The 21,748-nt window shown below is 38.8% G+C and overlaps 1 protein-coding gene across 1 annotated transcript in view; it reads right to left on the bottom strand.

Moving 5' to 3' along the window:
- The window catches only part of SMARCA2 (SWI/SNF related, matrix associated, actin dependent regulator of chromatin, subfamily a, member 2), a 165,365-nt gene that overhangs the window by 116,320 nt on the left and 27,297 nt on the right, over positions 1-21,748 (bottom strand). The window contains exons 5-9 of the mRNA XM_012652873.1: positions 15,473-15,728; positions 8,933-9,059; positions 6,651-6,824; positions 4,999-5,172; positions 2,100-2,270 (exon numbers count right to left, since the gene is read on the bottom strand). Coding sequence (XP_012508327.1) covers positions 2,100-2,270; positions 4,999-5,172; positions 6,651-6,824; positions 8,933-9,059; positions 15,473-15,728 — 902 coding nt within the window. The remainder of the gene's footprint in view (positions 1-2,099; positions 2,271-4,998; positions 5,173-6,650; positions 6,825-8,932; positions 9,060-15,472; positions 15,729-21,748) is intronic.

Raw genomic sequence — 21,748 nt, 5'->3', positions numbered from 1 at the left:
AAAGCCCTGGTGAAAGAGATAGGTTCCAGGAAGGGCTAGGAAGGGCCTCGGTTTCTTTTTGTTATCCCATTTCTCCCAGCAAGATGCCCAGGAAGGAAACACAGCCCCTCTTCCTTAGTCCTGCGGAGGACAAGGAGTGCTCAAATGCTAGGCATGCGACCAAAGAGATATATGGCTAAAGAAGTAAAAATTTTGCACATTGATGGAGTCAGGCAATCAACGGGAGATGCCCAGAGATATCCACAAAGGCAGACTGTAGCTGCTCTGGTATTCAATATTTCTTTGCCAAGAAATCAGGTCCCACCTCCAATTTGACACCCAGTTTTCCTCCACAGTGCTCATCCCAGTTTATAATTATATATTTGGGTGCATGTCTGACTAATGTCTGTCTGTCTTTCTCTCTTTTTCTCTCTCTGATTAAATAGTGGAAGAGGACAGGATGCTTTCCTTACCATTGCACCCTCCTTTCCCCAGTATTCTAGCACATCACCTAGCTCATAGTAAGTGTTAATATCTGCTGAGTGAAAGCATAAAATAGAATGAGTGCTAACAGCAACCCTGAAGGCAAGGGTTTAAAAGGGGAGCACCAACCTATACATCACGCAGCATAGGCAGCACCACCCAAAAAATACTGTGACAGGTCCCTGCTCTGTACAGATTAACACAGAAATATAGGCATAACAATCAACACTCAATTACATGTCTTTCTTTGCCTATGATGATACACTATCTATTACCATGGCAGGAATCTTTTAATTCTAAGCCAGAAGTTCAAATCTGGGTCATCAGCTTTTAATCACAAAGAGATGTAGAATATGAACTTTGGTACTAAAAACACTAACAGTGACAACTTCTGCAAAACACACCGCTGAATTAGGAAAAATGAAAACTGCCATTTAATGGGGTCCACTTATGGAATATTACAGAATTGTATCTCTTTGCCTCTGTTCTCCTCACTAACTCTGAAAACATCTTTTTAAGGCAGAAATTTGGAGCTGGAATTTTCCACAGTCTATAATGCTGCACTGACAAGAAAATGAGGTATTCCTTATCAACGAAATGTCTAAATCCAAGCCTTGAGTCATCCCTGTTCATCTTCACAATAAGGTAAGCTATCTCATACTAAAGAAATCAGGTGCTAGAAGGAGCTTCCTTCATCATTTATTCCTCCTCCTTAATTATGAAACAGGTATGAGAATTCAGGAGCCATGAAATTAATTATTTTTGGAGAAACATTTTGTTCAATTATTTAGTGTAGAGAATAAATGATTAAATGCTACCAATGCTCAATCTTTACAATTCTGATGAAGATTTCCTGTTGATGTTTGTACCTGGCCTCATCAGAATTTATCATGAAAACAAACTATCAATCAAGAACTAGATTACTGTACTAATGAAGCTTCAAAAGGGACCTAAATTCACAGGTCTATACTTGAATTAAGGTGTAATGTCTGCAGAGCAGAGGTTATAAGTCTTACCGTTCATTTCTCATGATAATTAGAATATATTTTACATAAGACTGTTTTTTTCTGTAACTACCTAAACCCTTATCTACACATTTACCTAACCATGAAACCAGAACAGCAGAATTGAATGAAAAATTCTGGCATTGCCATCTGTCCAAATAAACAGGCTGAAATTTGTTCCAAAAGTATCCCAAAGCTATCTCATATGTCTTCCTTTGGCTTCTTTAAATCTGTACACTGCATTTCCTTCTTAATTTCCATTTCAGTTTCTTAACTCAGCAATCCCTTGCCACACTGGCATCAAACTTAAGCAAACACTTCTTTGTGCCCATCTTCTTCCTTTCCATATTAACTGCGTGTGCTTAATTTAAAATATTATATTAAACAATGAAAATGTGCATTGCATTGTTTCAGTTTAGTACATCTTATCCATTATGCCCTTTTCTCCAATACATTGTCTAGTATACCTAATCAATATTTTCACACCATATCCATTTATGCAACTGTTGCAATTCAATAATCTAAACCTTCCATTAGTGTACAAAACAGTACTTTAAATTAAAGAGCAATACTCGCCTTAATTTGTCCCTGCCCATACGCCCTGGACTCAACCACCAGCACTAGGGTACGCACCTTCTTCTTCCTCCTCCTCTTCTTCTTCTCTTTGGCGGCCTGGGCTTGCTTGTGCTCCCAAACCAGGTTGGTCAGATTGGCCACATACTCATCGGTCTGCTGCAAAAGGTAAGCTAATCGCCTGTCTTTTTTTTGATCAATCAGCTTTCTGTACCCCTCTTCATCTTCAGCCTGTTAAGGAAAGAAGAGCTGAATGAGAGCATAATACAAGTTCACAGACAATTCCATCCTCCACTCCTTCCTCCTCTGGACAGTCTGAACTTTGACTCGTGGTGAGTGTAGCAAACAGATGAGCCAAGCTGCATATGCCACCGCATAGAGCTGGGGATGGGCAAACACACAGAAGTGTGATGTCTATGTCCCCAGACACTGGGGTTCATGGCACAGTTAGGGCACAAAGCCACACTGTGTAGGTGTGTGATCAACACTCTAAGTTAGCTCTTTGTATTCCTGTGTTGCTTTGACTGAACAAAAAAATGTTAAAATTTGACAATTCATTATCTGAAGTTTATTTTGAACTTTATATTCTAGAAATTTTCAAATATCAAAAGTAGAGAGAATGATACAATCTCTCATACAACCAACATTGCTATAGTTTGGATGTTTCGCCCCTCCAAATCCTATGTTAAAATCTGATCCCCAGTGTTGGAGGTAGGACCTAATGGGAGTGAGTGTCTGGGTCATGGGGGCAGCTCCCCATGAACAGATTAATGCCCTCCCTGGGCAGGAGGGAAGGAGGGAGTGAGTTATCACTCTGTTAGTTCCCAAGAGAGCTGGTTTTAAAGAGAGCCTGGCACCTCCCTCCCCTCTCTCTCTTGCTTCCTCTGTTGCCCTGTGATCTCTACACACACCGGCTCCCCTTTGCCTTCCGCCCTGAACGGAAGCAGCCTGAGGCCCTCAGCAGAAGCGGCTGTACAGGCGCCATGCTTCCTGAACAGCCTGCAGAGCTGCGGGCCAGATAAACTTCTTTTCTTTATAAATTACCCAACCTCAGGTATTCCTTTATAGCAACACAAAACAGACTAAGACAAACGCCAAGTAACAAGAATTAACTTGCAGCGACTTCTGTTTCATTGCTCCCCTTCCCCCAAATCCTTTCCCCAAAACTCAATTGTCTTGATGCAAATTCCATACACAATATCCTTTCATTCATAAATATTTCAATAAGCACTTCTAAAGAGAAGGAATCAAATGGGCTTCTAACAAATAATTTCTTATACTTAAAAATAACTTTCTTTTTGGCACTACACACATTGCGGTTGATAGGAAAGGTTAAACTGAGGGGATTTTTGCCACAGATTTGCACTGAACTTGACTGGAGAACAGTTACTTAGACTGAAGTCTGGTACCACTGAGTGATAAAACGGACACAATAATTTCTACCTCCACCTCCCATTAAGCAACATTATTAGGTTAAATGGAATAAAACTCTGATGTACTCTGAGCCATTTGGAGAGAAATCTTTTTTATACATCCCCATAAAAGGACACTCTAAAACATTTTTCTCATGGGATGCCAAAACAAAAGGAACACACTACAAAATCTTTAAGAGGCAACTCCACTGCAGAAAATCTTGGGATCGTCAGTCCAAGGGTGTCACTCTGGCATTTGCTCGAGTGACAGCAGCTTCATCACTCAGTGTAGCTGCTGTCTGCCCCGTGGATGAACATGAGCCTCAAATGCTATTATAACTCTAATTGCTTTTGGTTATGGTTGAACTCACTTGAAGAAAGAGTGATAAAAAACTTCAGTCTCTCTATTATCTGTATATTCCATCATTTAATTGCAAAAATTAATGATTTGCAAATGCCTAATCATTAGTGTCAAACCAATCTGTTACTGAAGTTCTAATATAGTTTCACTTCAGTTGAATCAGACAAATTTGACTGCTTCCTGCTCAAATTACTATAAAATGGTCTCCCTACCTAGTCGGAAATTTCTTGAATGGTCCCCTTTCCCAAATATGGAGAGGGAGCCTGGATAAGATGATAAGATTTAGCACTACCTGGGCACAGAGCCTTTTAAATTACGCTGCTGATTCCCTGGAAACCCCAAAATTTAACAAAAACCGTAATACCAGCAAGAAAGACAGTGTCACGTAGAATTTTCCAGGAATGTAACTATGGGCTGAGACAAATGACCTTATCTTCATCCACTCAGGCATTATGTCCCAGAGAGAATTTGCAAATCTCCTATCATTATAGATCACACTCACTTTTCTAAAATCCACAGTGTGCTCTGAGGTTCAATTCCAAAAATAAATGGTTAATAAAACAAAATACTCAGCCCAATGATATAAACCTATCCTTTCTGTGTTTATATATCTACTAAAAAATCACAGTGCAAATGTAATCAGAATAGCCATGTTATTACCAAAAAAAAAGATTTCAAAATTAACTTAAAAATCACTTTTTACACTGTCAGAGGATAATTTCTGTCATAAAAAAATGATAAGCCCCAGAAGCTTCAAAAGAAAGACCTTCTTAGATTCAAAAACACAACTTAATGAGTTATTCATTCAAAAAAAAAACTTGGTCATTCATCTCAAAGAGGCCACATGTTTAAAAGAACTGCAATTGCCATCCTTCCAGATCAGGTGGTCAAACTCCTGCAAAATACAGTACGTGACTTTATGTGAGAAGCTATAATCTGTACAGCAACACCATTCTAGGTCATGGAAATACTATACTCATCAGTTGTAGCCCTAGACTTGTGGCAGGCATTGTCTAAGAAAGAAAAAAAGATTTTACTGAATCCCACTAAAGTTCAAAAGAAATGTATTAATATTTTTGGTAAGCAGCTCTCACTTTTTCCTTCCACTACTGCCACTTTTCACATTCTCAATGCAGACAGATATAAGCTGAGCATCTTCCCAGGCTCCTGCAGCGGGGCCTCTTACCATCAATCTCCGCATTCTCTCCTTTTCAATCCGCTCTGTCTCCTTCTTCTGCTCCCTCTCCGTGTTGGCGTGCCAAGTTGCCACTGCTTTGGAAAGCTTCTGGATCTTCCCGGCCACAGACCGATGGTATTCCTTAAAATCTTTTGCATGTTGCAAAATACTGTTCAGGTATTCCTAAAGGATCCAAAAGGGGAGAAAAGGACTCTTAAAAGCCATTTCCCAAGGTCCTGTGAGGCATCAAAGTAGCCCGAGAAAACTCTCAGTGTGTATTTAACACAATTGAAAGACTAGAATCTATTCTGGGACGGGTGCCCTGGTGTGTCCCTTCAGCTGAGGTGTGGGCCAAAGGCCTTGTGGGAAAGGTGACCTCCTCAAGTTTGTTTTGTTGCAAGTCTGTGGAAGAGAAGCACCTTCTCAGCCTCTAGGGTGTGACACGTGAAAATGGAAAGACAGGAGACTGAAAGAGACCTGCAAAACAGCCATGATAAAATTTAAATCAAGTCACTCACTAAAATGAGCCTGAGGAACAACGCTGTTTCCAGCAAAAATTACATCATAAAATTAATGTTTCTTCTGCTCTCACTTAAAAAATGCTTTAGAATTGTGACCCAAAATAAGTTTATACAAAGCTAAAAAACTGCCCATACAGAATTTGTATCCACTTTTTAAATATGTCCCCTATTTACGCTAAAATCCAACATTTTTTTTTAAATGAAACTAAGCTAAGCACCAAATTAAGAACAGGAAAACAAACAAAATTTATAGGATTATGACATAAAAACAAATCCTACATCAAAATATTTCCAAACTCCTAGAAAAGAATGTTTTTAAACATCTGCCCCTGTGAAAATCTCAACTGAGCCCTTCAAAGAGGCCAGGATACCACATTTACATTTGTATAAAAATAACTTTACTCTACTTTCCTTTTCCAAGTTCCTTCTCCCAGAATTTTTCTCTAGGAAACCCACCTATGCCTACCCATTCGAAAGCTTTCCACAGGATTAGGAGGAACATGTTACCTGTAATTAACCAAATGTTTGTGTCCCCCCAATATTGATGTTGAAATCCTAATCCTCAATGTGATGGTATTAGGAGGTGGGGCCTTTGGGGGTGATTAGGTCACGAGAGTAGAACCTTCATGAATGGGATTAGTGCCCTTATGAAGGGACCCCAGAGAGCTTTCTTGGTCTCTTTCCACCACAAAGAGGAAGTCAGCAGTTTGCAACCCCGAAGAGGGCCCTTGGCAGAACTTCACCATGCTGGCACCCCAGTTTTAGACTTCCAGCCTCCAGAACTGTGAGAAATAAATTTCTGTTGTTTACAAGTCACCCGGACTATGGAATTTTGTGACAGCAGCCCAAACGGACTAAGACAATACTTGAGTGGAATTCAAGAAAGCTGGGTCCTAAACCTCACCCTGCAACCGACCTGCTGCTAATGTGACCTTGGACAAGTCATTTCCATGTCTTGGCCTAAGTGTACTTGTCTATGAAATGACATGGTTGGACTATATAAATTCCAAGGAATCTTTCTTTTCTGTGATGTCCCCACCACCTGCAAGGGTATATTTGTCAGTCGTTCTGACCCCATCCAGTGATTTCATTGGACATCTCGGTCAAAGTGAAAGTGAGCAAAGCCCAGGGTCTAAGGACCTGGTGTTTCTGCCGGCGTTTCCTCTCCTGCTCGATCTTCTGCTGCTTCTCCAGCTTCTCAGTCATGCGAGCTTCCCTCAGGGTCTGGCGCTTGCTCCGTTTGTATGCTTTGGAGTTGAGAGCCGTCTCCAGGGTCGTGTCCCTGCGCATGCAGGCCACCACCTCCTGTCTCAGCTGTCAAGAGCAGAGCAGTTAGAGAGCCTGCCCAAACAGAAGCCAGATTCCTGAACACTGACCTTCTCTCATTTCCATTTAATGGAACAGAATGGGGACACTACAAGTTTCTCAATCACCACTGGCCTTGTAGTAAATGAAGCAGCTAAAGTCATGCCAGATTTAAGCGATATTTTCAAGGATTATATACTTTTTCCCCCAAATAATTCAGATCAAAAGTAATTATAGTACTAGAACAGTAAAGTGAAAAAAAAAAAGACGTGGTCTTGGCTTTTAAATAAATTCGTTCTATTTAATTATTCTAATGATATTAATTAGTTAATAAGCTTTTAAAATTTTTCACTTTGTTTTAAACATCATACTCACATTCTCTTTGTGTTAAGAGATTAATTTTAATGATGCTCCAAGAAAAGAATAAAAGAATTACTTTCTGTTCATGTACAGTACAGTACATTGTTGAGCAGAAGGTACTCAAACAATGTTAATTCATAGTCTCATACAAAGGATGGGAAATACAGCTTTTGGCTTCCTCCCACTCCAACAATGATATTCTTCGCAAGATATTTAAATTTTATACTATATCATGGTCTTATTTTAGATTATTATATATATAATATTTTATCCATATTGCATGTTCTATGGTGGTCAGAGGTGGAGACTTGGGAATACACATTACAATAATCATTCAGTTGAATCTGAAATCACCATGAATTACAGTTAATTTAATTGGGAAGCTTGATAGATAACAGATTTTTTCAATAATATCAAACAAAAATCAGAGACCAACAAGAGTCCAGCATAGTGATGCTAATTTGAATGTAAGCTTATTCTTGAAAATATACTTGGTTAGTATTTATTTAACAACATTTTATCACTTAATTCATATCATGAGGTCACCAATAAGAAGGAAGTAAATAGAACTTGGAGAATTTTTCTTTTTTTCTTTTTTAAATTTAAGCAGAAATCTACTCTCACAAATCTACAGTCAAGTAGCACCTACTCACCACTGATGCCCTTCTGAGCTCTTACAACCAACAAGGCACCTGTACACCCCCTTCTGTGCTCTTACAACCAATAAGGCACATGTACACCCCCTTCTGTGCTCTTACAACCAATAAGGCACATATACACCCCCTTCTGTGCTCTTACAACCAATAAGGCACATGTACACCCAAGTTCACATGACAATAATAAGTGGAGTGGCCTGTGATTTTCATCATATGCTCCAACAGAACAAATCAAGCAATTCTATACTTACAAACTACTTTGATTCATTAATAATTCATTTTGCATGCCCCTGATTTTAACAAAACAAACCTATTTGCCTAACAATGAAATGTTCCTTATCCCCCTTGGCTTAGTGAGGCAATCTGTGGACTAGGAGACCTGTACCTTTTGGGTCCATAAAGCAAAACTCAGCAAAGGGAAAATTAGCTCTGACTCATTCCACTAGTCTTCCTACTGACTTAGAAATCAGAAAATAGGTCATTATACTGGCTTTTAATAAGTAATTACTTTATAAACTACAACAAGAACAGATAATTCACTGCTTAGTCAATATGTGGGTATAATGTGATCAAAGGCTCCAAACTTGGGTATTAATAAATAATCAAGCTATATGACACTGTTTTAGGTGTTTCTGTAAATGATGAGCTATTAATTCAATAGAGTAGCTACTTGTTAAAATTATTTTCTTATCTGTTAAAATTATTTTCATAGTCATGGCTAGCACTTTACATTTGTGCTTACAAAGAAGTTCCAATCTACTACCTTCCTGTTTTTCCTTGGAGTCATAAAAGAAAACATGAGCTATCCCTATTTGTTCTCAAGGTTTTTCATCCAAGGTAACAAAATGCCATAACTCTGACTTTTTAAACCATAGTACAGGAGAAAAAAATGTTTCCAATATATAAAAGAGAAAAGCAGAATAATAAGCAGTTCATCTTTATTACTTTTAGCTGTACGCTGCTGGTCTAAAAGATACACTACTTCACTAAGTTTATATCTTTATAACAATACTGAATAGACTAAAGGAAATGCACAGATCACACTTAAGGAACAATTACATTTATTCCTACATCTCAGATTCACTGGGGAAAAGGTATTACCTGACGCTGGAAATTGAGTAACCGAAGTGCTTTCAGCTCCACAGTTGCTTTGGTTCGTAAATCTGGTGGCAAAGAGCCAGGCAGATTTTCCAGTTCTTGTATCCTATGAGCTATGCGAGCCTGAAGTCTAAAGGAAATAATAAAATGGAGGAAGCAGGGGGAGGTGGAAATATACATTACAATTTAGTCTTAAATGATAAACATTGACCTTAGGTTTAAGTTCATGCCAAAACATATTCTAGACACTGACAGTCAATTTCTGACACCCAGCTATATTTTCTGATGTTAAACAGAGAAAAGAGCTACCTTTGCATTAATGCAAACAGGTGCTATGTGTTACTTAACGCTCTGTTTTCCTACATAACCTCTCTCTAACACCCAGGAATGAAGGCTCGTGCTATATCTAGGGGAAAAGTCAAATGTTCTTGCTCTTAGCAGACAGAGAAAATGAGACACAGAAACATTTGACTTGCTCCCTAAGCTCCCAGCCAGCCAGAGTGCAGAGCTGAGACAACAGAGTTTTTCTTTCTAACTTCCAGTTTTGTCCTAAGGCAACTGGGCCATTTGCCCTCTTTGCCAAGATGCTGATGACAACAGCCCTTAAAGCGGAGTGGGCAAGAGCAGTTTTAGGTGCTAAGGCCACATAAATCAGTCAACCCTAAACATTCAGAGAGAGCCCTGCCAACCACAACCACTTCCTCTGTGCACAGTGTTTGTTTGAGAAAAGAAAAGACAAATGAGGCACTTTTGAAAATCAGAGGCAGCAGTAAACAGTACTTAAAAACTAAGAATTTCTAGAAAAGGATGCCGGGGATTCTTATTTTAGACATCATCAAAAATACGACTGCAGGTACTTCCTCTTAATAAAAACAAAATAGAAAATAAAAGACATGTCACTTTCTTCATTCATTTGGGATACTATTAGTGTCACACATGTAATCTGCTGGTTTTAGAGTTTCCTGGATCCTATTCTTACAAATAATTATATGCCATTTAAATCCATTTTTGGAACTACTTCCCCCTAAATTTGGGACAAAACTGTCTTGGAATAGATTTCAACAAAGAAAGAATAGTAATAAAAGAAATAACTTAGTTAAACTAAGTTAATATTAATGGCACTAAATTAAGTACAATTAATGTACAATTCTCTCTCTCTCTCTCTCTCTCTCACACACACACACACACACACACACACACACACACACGCACACACGCATGTACATACCCCCCACAAAGTAAATGCTATAATGGTCCCATTTTACTGATGAGAAAACTGAGAAAACACGTAGACATCACAGAGCTAAAAGGAGGGAGCCAAGATTGGAACCCTCGTTTGCCCGATACCCAAACTACTGAAATGATATAATAGATAATTAAAATGCACGATCTGAGAACTTTCCTGAACCTCAACTGTAAAAGTTGAAAATTAAGAATTCTGTTAAAAATGAATATCATGGTTTTTTCTAACCTTTATGATGTTGCATAATAACATGAAAAAGTAAAACCTTCTGTGAGATGCTGCAAAATATCTTAATACGTAATATGGCCCAAATATCAAAACAAGTGCTTTTTAAAACCCTACAGTTGTTTGGTATGGAGGGAAATAAAATGTCATTGTTTGCCAAAATTTGAAAATAGTAGTAAGGAAAATGATTCATTTTTCACTGACTTCACTAAAAATAATATTTATGACAGATTTCTGTTTTATTTGCTATATACATTTTATTGATTCTGATTTACTGAAGGATTCACTATCATAATCATTGCTGCATGCTGCCACTTTAACCCTGAATACCAATATAAAAAATAGCACTCTTAAATGGTCTTACCATTGAAAGACTAAAAATTTGTTAGTTCAAACAACAATAATAAATTTTCATCATTTTACTCTTTTGGTAAAATTGTTCAAACTCTTCCAACTTTCTCCCACTTTTTGTTTATTAGTGATACTCATGGGATTATTATCATGTTTTGTTTTTTATTTTCACTATATGAAACAAACATCTACTTCATTTACCCAACTCATTTTCTAAAATATCCACATAGTCCCTAATCTCCAAATACAGCAACAGATAGATGATGCATCTTAACGATTAGGATATTAAGAGGAAAATCCACTATGGATTTTTTCCAAATATATAAGTTAAAGGGAAAAAAAGTCAAACCAAAACAACTCTACTTTTGCAGGATTATGGCCAGGCGAAAGGAAAATTAAATATTACAGTGGGGTGAAATGATAGCCAAAGATTTGGTTATTTTACTTCCTTGGTTCTCGATTCCTTGCAGACCTTTCTTACTTGAATATCCTAGAACTCAGACTATCCCTTGGTACCCTGGTTTATTCTCTTTGACAAAGTAGGTCAGATGCTAAATTAGAGGAATAGCTATTTCATCTTCCAAAGGACTATAGAACTAGGACTAAATAAATAATTGTAGGGCAACTGCACTGACAGTGTAGAGATTAAATCACACTCAACTGGAGGGTGGGAAGTAGGGGGCTGGGGGGTGGGACTTGGGGTAGATGGGGGGTTGGGTGACTAGGGCACTGGAGTGAGTGGGAGCCGGGGGGTGGGGTGCACTTCTCCTCGAAATGACTGCTTCTCCAAAGAGCCTAGTAATTTGTCAGTGAATCTGATTTCCCAGCACAAAAGAATCTCTCTTTTATGAAAAGGAGGCAAGAGGTACAAAGTGCAAACTCTGGGAGAAGAAGAAAGGTGGATTCCATAGTAAAATGATAAGCATTCAATTCGGTGGGTAGGAAAGGTACAGGAGGGGCTTCTGCTAACATGGAAAATTGTATCTTTGTTGTTGTTGTTCTTAATAGACATCTTCATTTTAAATAATGCTCCTCTCCAGACAATTTCATCTTCCTGTCAATGGGATTCAGCAGGTAGTCCGATAAAGAGATTCAGGATTCTAAACTTCCTGAAACAACAACAAGATATAATACTGCATAACTGCAGGAGACTCATTTAGTGTCCTCACAAGTACAGAAAATTGAAGCAGAATTAGGTCACTCAGGTTTTTCATACAGATTGAACAGTAAATCAAGAGGGGTTACTGTTCTGGCAAGAAAAAGAGTTCCATTAAAAGGCAACAGATATTTGTTCAGGTCCAGAGGAGAAGTTTATGATTCCTGTAGGAGAGTTATTTGAACAGAAAATGACACTGGTACATTTTGTTCCTTCAAGGAGCTGAGTGACACTTAAAAAGGAGAGAGAGAGAGTGTGTATGTGACTTTTTGAAACTCTGCTGGTAAAGAGGCTATTGGTAATTTTTGAGAAGGAATTTTCGGGGTTGCAATGGAGACAAGGGCAGGACAAAACAATCACAGGTAAGCAGCCTCGGCTTGCTTCCCCAAACAAGGAGGGTCTACTCTGCTTTCACGCTAAATTCTGACTTGATTCCAAAGACAGCCGATATGATTCAAAGATGCCCTTCCCAAATAAACCCCTTCGAGTGTGAAACACATCTTCCATGCAAACATTTGTGGAATTAGTTTACATGCCAACGTGACAATTTCTGAAGTACTTTTATTCAAGCCTCTAACTCTTAATGGAAGAAACTGAAGTTAGGCATATTAACAGGGCAAAGAAAGTGTGCCAGAAAGAATTTTTAAAAAGAAGCACATGGAAATATCTCTCTGACACTACAGAGGGAAGCAATAAAGTGCCATTGTAAGAGAAAGATGGTCGAAAAGAAAGAATCCAATCAAAATGGGAAAAAAATGTTTTAACTAGAGAGCTTGTACAGATCTGAGGCAATGTGTTCACATGCAGAAACTTATTTATGCTCCTACTGAATAAAGAAGGTCAATTTGTCAAAATTCTGATTTTAGGATGAACAAGGCAAAGCAGCCAATTGACTTAAAGTTAAAAAAAAATGTAAGATTCTGAAAATTTCCTGTCAATTTTCATAGACAAGGTAAGTGATATTACAACGGCCGAAGAAACTGACATCTGTTAAAGAATTTCTGACAGATGATTTTTGCTCAAACTAAGTTCATTAAATTGTAAAAGAATATTTTTTTATACCTTGTTCAAATCTTTGATCAGGTGATAAAGATGCACTAGACCCTTCCAGTTATCAGTGCAAAAGGCTAGTAAGCCATTCTGTTACAGAGCATCAAAAGAAAAGAGTTTCTTTGCTGTCTTTTACAACTGCCTAAGGGACTTAATCTAACCGTTTTAAGAGATGAATTCAACTAATCTCTGCAGATGAACAATTTACCCTCATATAGGCAGAAGCCAGCTATTGCTCTGTAAGTAATAATACAAATCACACCCCTGCAATGCTGCCAGTGTAAACCTATGCTGCTTCTCCACATAGTCACGGGAAAATTCAGGCTAAAGGACTCACCAACTTTCTGGACCAGGATTGCCCAGATCAATCATTTCAAAAGCCACACAGCTTTACAAAGGAGTAGAGCATCTATCAAGTAATAATAATAAAAATATGAAAAACAGCCACCCTACCACATTCTGCAATGCATATAATTCAAAAGATACTGACAGAATTTTTTTTTTTTATTAACACAAAAATGGAAGACAAAAGCTTTGGAATTAGAATAGGCTAAATAGTTCTACTTAATCCTGTATATTTAATACTGATCCATTAAGATCACTTTCAAAAAAGGTGCTAAAAGGAACTCATTACAAGAAAGTCCTACAATGTAAATTCTGGCAAAAATGATAAGGAACATTTAGAAGCCATTACAATAAAAAGCTAAAATGCACACACGCACCAACACCCAGGCTGAATAAGGAAAAAACGCTCGGACATATAAAAAATTTCTAGATGTAGAGAGCATCTATCTTATGAGGGTAGTTTAACAAAGGTACTGGTAGCTCTGTACCATTAGGGTAGGAAAAAAATATTACCTCTTAGGAAATCAGAATTTTAGAGTCACTACATGATACCTCTGTATCTCATTACTGACTCTTCAGCTTTTTTAAATTCAACAGCAACATAAAAAAGTATTGCACATGAATACAGTCTTTCTGCCCAGGAGTATGCTAGTATTTAACTTTGTAACATACAGCAATTATTCACCCAACAGAATCTGCTATCAGCATTGAAATATCAATTGATGATGGGTATCTAGCTCTCTAGGTATACACAAAATGCTGGAAACAGTAATATAAAAGCTCTTCATGGATGATTAGGAATAGTAATGAGAGTAAAGTTACACTCTTCATTCAAAAAACTGCACAGATCTAATGGCAGTTATATGTCTAATTTCTTTTAGAGTTAACTCTCAAAGCCGGTACCTTAGTATTTTAGTTTAATTACAAATAAGTGGTATTCTTTTCAATAAAGATTAAGGTAATGTTTTAAAAGAGAGCCCAAATATTGCTTATTAACATTTTCTACAATGTTTAAACTCTAATTTTCTTTTAAATTAAGTAATATTTGGGAAATAATAATAATAGCTAATATTTACTAAATGAATCAGTATTATTTTATCTTGTCAACTCTTTGAGAAGTATCTTCTAACATATGAGGAAACCGAGTCACAGAAAAGAGATAAAACTTGACCACAGTAACACTGCTCGTAATGACAGAGTATGCATTCTGGCAGACTCCAGAATCCACAATTTTAGCTTTGTTTTATCTTGACTCAGCACTTACTGGACTCCCTTTTGGGTTGACGTTAACCATTTACATCAGGGGGCTGCTAACTACAGCCTGCAGGACAAATCCTGCCCACAGCCTGTTTTTATACATAAAGTGTTACTGGAACACAGCCAGCCCATTATTGTCTATAGCTGTTTTCACACTACAAGGGCAGCACTGAGTCCTTGTGACAGAGACTGTAAGGGCCCGCAAGGCATAAAATATTTGCTATCTGACCGTTACAGAAAAGATTTGCCAACCCCTGATTTTGATAAATATGCCAGATCAGATAAAAATTAAGTTTCTGGAGTAAGAGTTTAAATAAGGGCCCTCATATGAAGACACTTACACAGGGTTTACTCATAAAGCTGGACCAAGCTATAGGCCAAAACACACATGAATTAAAACAAAGAACATATTATCCCAAGCTACCAAAGTATGCTTTAGTGTGAGATGCAGCATTAACCTGCAGGTCAGGCCAGCACAACACACTCAACACGGACCACCTCAGTCATTATTCAAGGACACAAATACAAACAAGGATGATGCGTTGCATAAGTGAATTGTGAGATGACCACTTTCTTGGATCCACAGAACTCCCGGCTGGAAAAGGACCTTGAATCGCCAGTGCCTGGCATGTCACGGGGTAGACATAATAAAAGTCTTCTGACCGAATGAGTGAAAATCACGGTTTGGCCAACCCACTGCCATCATACCCTCCGGACCCCCAGTGGCATACGAACTCCTGTGACTTTGTTCTGAAGTCATTCTCCTAGCATAAGTTTCCGTCTCCGCTATCTCCTTGAGGCCCTTCCCTTGGCCCGTAACAGAACGACCACGACAGAAGGGGCCACCTCACCCCTGGGCTTGGTGGCACTTGCTGGAACACGGCAGGTGCGCCTCTCTCCGGCGAGGGTGCCTTACCTGTATTCCCGCTCCTGCAGAATCTCCCCCGGGTCCAGGCCTTGCGGTTTCTGGATGGGGCTGATCCGGCTCTGCTTCTGCTGCAGCTGCAGGATGGGCGAGGGCTGCCCCGGGGCCGGCTGCGGCACCGAGGGCCCAGGCACGGCTGCCGCGGGCGGCTGCGCGGCTGCGGGGGGCGCGGGCGAGGGCCGGCCACTGGGCGCGGGCACCGGCAGCTTCTGCGGGGTGCTTGGGCCGCTCAGCTCCGGCCCGGGGCCTGCGGGACAAGAGCGACATGGGCAACTGGTGCGGGACAGCTCCCTGTGGGCCACACCTGGCCTGCGGACGCCCCCGGGACCCAGTGATGGGAACCACTAAGTGTCTTAAAGACCTAACGGGAGGGGAAGGAAAAGGAGGGCAAGGAGGAAGAGAAGGAAGGAGGGAGAGAAGGGGAGGATGAAAGGGGGGAAAGGAAAAGGAAAAAGAAAAAGAATAAAAAAAAAACCTGGCATCTATCCCCATAGGGAAATGGCATTCACTAATGAACATTGGTGAAAATCGTCCCAAAATGACTCTCAACAAAATTGATTAAGGAGACAATGGCCAGGTTTTAATGTTGCTCTAGAGTGTTTTTGTTTTGGCTTTTTTTTTTTAATTATATGTGCACTCAGAGTTCAAAAAAGTAAGGGAGCCGGGCGCGGTGGCTCACGCCTGTAATCCTAGCACTCTGGGAGGCGGCGGAGGCGGGTGGATCGCTCAAGGTCAGGAGGTCGAGACCAGGCTGAGCAAGAGCGAGACCCCGTCTCTACTAAAATAGAAAAAATTAGCCGGGCATGGTGGCGCATGCCTGTAGTCCCAGCTACTCGGGAGGCTGAGGCAGGAGGATTACTTGAGCCCAGGAGTTTGAGGTTGCTGTGAGCTAGGCTGACGCCAGGGCACTCACTCTAGCCCGGGCAACAAAGCAAGACTCTGTTTCAAAAAAAAAAAAAAGGGAAGGGAATCCACACAACAGTCAGATGTAATTTGAGTGTGGTCCTAAAATCATATCTTGCAAATTGCACCGCAACCCCTTCTAAGGCAGACCTTTATCCCAATCCGGAATAGCCCTGTTCTTAGAGCCAATACTTTGCCAGCAGGGCAAGGAGTTTGCCAGTCTTCTGATGTGAGCTAAAAGGAGCACACATTTTTCTTTAAGGCCCTATAAAGTATATTTCAGGCTCAATCAGTGAATCTCAGAACTTAATTTTTTTTTACTACATATCAGAAAATATTTCTAAAAACACTCAGTACTAGCAAAAAAAAAAAAACAAATCTGCTCATTCCACCTAATAAAAATTAGCAAATATTAAGATTCAACGGACCATTTTTCTCATGTTATCAGAATAAAATGACTTGTAATCTTCAAGCTTATCAAAATATATTTAGTAAGTTAATTTAAAGTAATTTTCCACATTAAAGTTCAGGAGTTTAAATTAATCGCCAAGTACAGACCTAAAGTTTTTTTTAAAAGTGTTCCATTTCTCCTCCTAGGTGAATTTTTAGTTACCTTAAAATCATAAATAAGATTAATGATGGTACCAGATGAGTGAGCAAACTAAAAAAAAAAAAGAATCTCAGTAAGCAAATGTTAAAATCTCTAAAAGGCTCTCAAATCTTCCAAGTATTTTCTATATCCTTTCTAAGAAAAAAATAAAGTTATTAAATGGCAACAAAAATAATAGCCTATAAACCTCAGAGCGTCTTAATAATTAACCATACAAAGACATACATTATGAAAAATTGAAAACATTTATTCAATTTCCAGCAAACACCAATTAGAAATGGGCTGAAATGACAATGCAAAGAAAGCTATAAGCAAACATTTTGAGAGGAGGAATGTGAAGAATTAGAACAAACTTCTTAGGAAACTACAGTGCGCTTCTGAGTTCATGTCTGTGTGTGTGTATGTGTGTGTGTGTGTGTGTGTGTGTGTGCACATGTGGTGTTATTGTCATTCTTTCTTTCCCCTCCTTCTGAAATTACATAAAACATTTTCCAAAAATATAGAGCTAGGTAAGATTTCTTCTTCAGGTAATTTGTACTCCTGGTTCTATGGGCTGATGAAAAAATCCTGGCAGAAAATACGTATCTTTTCAGTTTTTATTTTAGGTACTGTAGATGTACCACTACAATAAAGAGCTTCTTTTCATCTAAGTACTTTCTCATTTTTTTCTGAATGGAAGGTCTTTTACATAATGCATACCTTTTTATAATACTTTATATTTAGAGTTCCTTTCATTTATATATAAGAAACCAATTTCTAAATATTAAATCTTAGGGTTATTAAGCATAGGAATGAGTTATAGAGGGAAGTTTTAGAATATTTTTTCCCTGGAGGTCTTTAAAACAGGGTACACTTTTCATTTGGGTTGTTTTAAGTGTGATCTAGTCCAATGAGAGCAGGTACGGATTTCTGACATTTATTTTAATTCTCTATGATTCTATGAATCCTCTCAATAAACTCAAGAAGCTGGTAAAATCAAATACATTTGAAGACTTGGTATAAGCATATTAAATAATGAATTTAATACACTGAGGTCCTCTAAAACCCACCACCTTTAATAAAAAGAAAATTTGGGTCTTACTGATAACATCGTAAGAATTACTTTAAATTCACTTCTCAAAGTGTTTTTCTTCCTTTCAAAGTTCAAATAATTCATCAACAAAAGCCATAACACTACAGCAGTGTTACACAATTCACTTCCTCTGGGCACTCCTTTCTTTAGCACTACTCCCTTCAAATATTGATGTAGAAGCCTATGAGGATTCCTTGAGGTATATCTAAGTCACTATTTTTAAAACCATATTTAACAACAACAAAAAAAGTATGCAGAGTATGTCTGTCACCCCTGGTTCAGAATCTAGTCATTTTTAGTCTGTGACTCCAAACTAGATCTGATATACACATGGATAGCCTTCTCCAAACACCAAATACAAGGACATGCCAATCTAGTTAGATTCACCCTTGACCTTGGGAGACAGAGAGACAGCCAAACATGAACTTACACATTCAAATCTCCAGTTTAAAAGAACTACAACCTACTGTGCACTAAACAGGTACATTGAAAACACCCTGTATCTTTCCAGAAGTAATGGTAAGGTTCACCTCAGCTCCATCACCTACTGGTTGTGTGAGCCTGAGCAAGTTACTTAACCAATCCATACCTCACTTTCCTCATCTACAGAACGAGGATAATAACCATACCTCCCTCATAGAGCAGTAGTAAGGATTCAATGAGATGATATGTCTACGTGCTCAGCCCTCAGCTCTGGTCATTTTTATTGCAACAAGGACAGAAAATAAAGAAGCCTAATTTAATTTTACTCAGCTATGCAGAAAAATCCCCTGGCAAAAGAAAGGAAACTTCCTTGTGGGAAATTCAGTACCATATTAGCTGGCAGCTTTGGGAATACTCTTTTCTACACAAATTTCAAAGTGTTAGTTTAATACAACTGCTCAGCCCAAATACTCAGATAAGTCAGCTTGCCATGTGCTTCCTGCTAATCTGCTATCAGAGACACTTTGAAGCAAACTCCACTTCCTAACTAAACACCACAAGTTCCTTTACTGTGTGGGTCTATTTTCTCCCCCCTCCAACAGATTGTATTATATAAAAACTTCTACTTACAGAAGCTAGGGAACCGAACGTAGCTTGCTGCAATGAGCCATGCCCAGATCATAACTACCTCTTCCTTAGGTTCCCATCTGTCCCTCAGGTGGCTTACAGGGTTCATCTGCCTGACTGGGTTTGCGCTCTATCAACAGCAATCATCTCCCCTACACCAGACACTCATGGTCTGTGACTTGATAAGACTCTGCCTTGGTATCTTCAAATGGAAGACAAATCACATTCTTTGGCTTATCTCCTACTCCCTCTCCAACATAAACAATTTAGGCTTAATTGTCAGAGGTACAAAATGCCATCTGCTTTTCCTTCAGTCCTCACCTTAGGAGTCAAAGTAGATGCATGCTCTGGCCCTCCAGAAGGGAGTTCCAGCACAACTAAGGGAGAGTCTGTACTGGATGTATCCCTATGCCTGTATTGAAGAAACAGGGCAACGAATTTATGAAAATACCTAAGTCTCACGTGCACAGAATTTCTGCGCATTCAGAGCTCCCACTTGGTCTTCTATAATAGTATACAGGACAATAATGCAAATAAAATTTTGTGCATTAAATAAGAATTTCAGTGGTTTCCACAGTTTGGAAAAGATAAATGTAATGAAGTGCATTTAAATCAAGCATACCAAGAAATCTTAGATGTCAAAAAAAAAAAAAAAAAAGAAAACCGCAAAAGGTGGGGTATAATCACTGAAAAAAAAATGAGCAAAAAACTTTTATTTTCTATTATAAGGTCCCTCTCCCATACCCAAAAAACCAAAACTTTTTCAGTTCCCATTTTTTATTTTGCTTGAATCTTTAAAAGGGAAAGTGAATCAAAATGAAAAGAAAAATGATGGGTTAGATTTGAGTGGTGCCCATGGCAGGTAAGGCACATTCCATTATAAAAGTGGCTGACACTTCGTAGGGGAAACCACTGCAGAGTTATGTGTTCAGTGTGCAATGGCTGGAGTCTAACCTTAACTCTCTGGCGGGAGCTAGAATGATGTCACTTTTGGTGAATGATAACTTTGGAGTAGCTTTGAGGCAGACCACTCCAGCCAAAAAGATTCTCTGCACACATGAATAACACTAGGAAATGGGACAAAAGAAAAATGGGAACACGACTACATCCAGATAAGTAAATATACTAAAATTTATTTTTTCCTAAAATATTAGCAAGGGTATTTATAAGCAACTATTTTTTTAAAAAAGGAGAGGAGATAAATAATAAATAAAGTCTAATAGTAACTTTGAAAAGAAAATTTTGCCTTATTTTGACTTGTTCTAAATGTCAATCTAAAAAAATGTCTTTGGCAAGTAAGGTTATCTGTCTCCCTAATGAAATCTGAGACCTGGGGCCAAGCTCAGCAATGCTGTCAGATGTAAGATCCTTCTCAGTGGCAGGAATGGGTTTGTTCCATTTGAAGGAGGTGTCTTCTTTCCTCCTTCATTCACGATCTCCTTGTCTACTCTGCCATAAAACCTTGTCTGCCCAAATATTTCTATTTCTAATGAAGGCCCAACCATTGGAAATTAAAAGACACGAGCAGTGAGTAATAAATGAATTCCCTTTAACGACAGGGATATGATGAGGGAAAATGTAGGTACTGAAGCCAGATTAAGAAAAAATACAGCCCTCTCTTCTGAAAATGATCCAGAAAATGCACTCAAAGTTGAGTTTATTAGGACATGAAGTATTTATTATGTACAAGTGTCCAAATAACTAAAATGTCATCTTTTAAATTTTACTACTTTGTTTGGTCTCATCATTTTAATTTTGGATAAAAATATTTCTCAAATGAATCATTCAGCTTCCTATCATCTTAAATGATACCTTGGAAACTTTTACTGCTGAGTCTAGGTCATTTTTTAAAATACCTATGCTTGTGGAGGTCTGCAGCAAGGTGACATCTGGGACCAGCTGCAACATATAGCGGATTATGCCCAGATAACAAGGTCCCATACCACTAGGGTTTGGGAGGTTCAGTTTTGCTCCCTCCTCCCCATCAAGCTTTCAGCTATTTGGTTGTCACCTGCTGGCCTCTACTTGAAACCTGCCAGATAAAATCCTCTATAAACTGAGACACCGGATATATAAAGATTATCGATTTTGTTGGCATTGTGTCTAGAGTAAGAATAGAAAGGCTTTAAGTAAGGAGGAGCTAAGATATTCTGCCTCTTTATACACAGGGGTAAAATGCTTGCATTCTGGTACGCCGACTTTGTGACAGATTCTTTCCCTTGTCATGAGCCTTTTTCCAGGAAGGAGCCAGCATGGGAAAGTGGTTAAGAACATGAGCTCTCAAGTCAGACTGCTTGGGTCTAAATCCTGACTCTCCATCTATTAGTGGTGTGACATGTGCCAAGTACTTATCACTGAGAATGGCACATGAGTAGGCCAGTAGGCACTCAGTGAGTATAAGCTACACACACATGTATGTGTATATATATGTATACACACACACACAGACACACACACCTTTTTCTTTATCTGGCTGCATTCCCAAGAGCTAGAGTTTTGCAGTTTTAAAATCTAAATATGTTGGGCCGGGCACGGTGGCTCACACCTGTAATCCTAGCTCTCTGGGAGGCCGAGGCGGGCGGATTGTTTGAGCTCAGGAGTTCGAAACCAGCCTGAGCAAGAGCGAGACCCT

Source organism: Propithecus coquereli, unplaced genomic scaffold (genome assembly GCF_000956105.1).
Source record: "Propithecus coquereli isolate 6110/MARCELLA unplaced genomic scaffold, Pcoq_1.0 Scaffold403, whole genome shotgun sequence".
Taxonomy (NCBI): domain Eukaryota; kingdom Metazoa; phylum Chordata; class Mammalia; order Primates; family Indriidae; genus Propithecus; species Propithecus coquereli.
The sequence above is the reverse complement of the archived record's forward strand: the minus strand, read 5'-3'. Positions and strand labels throughout refer to the sequence as shown.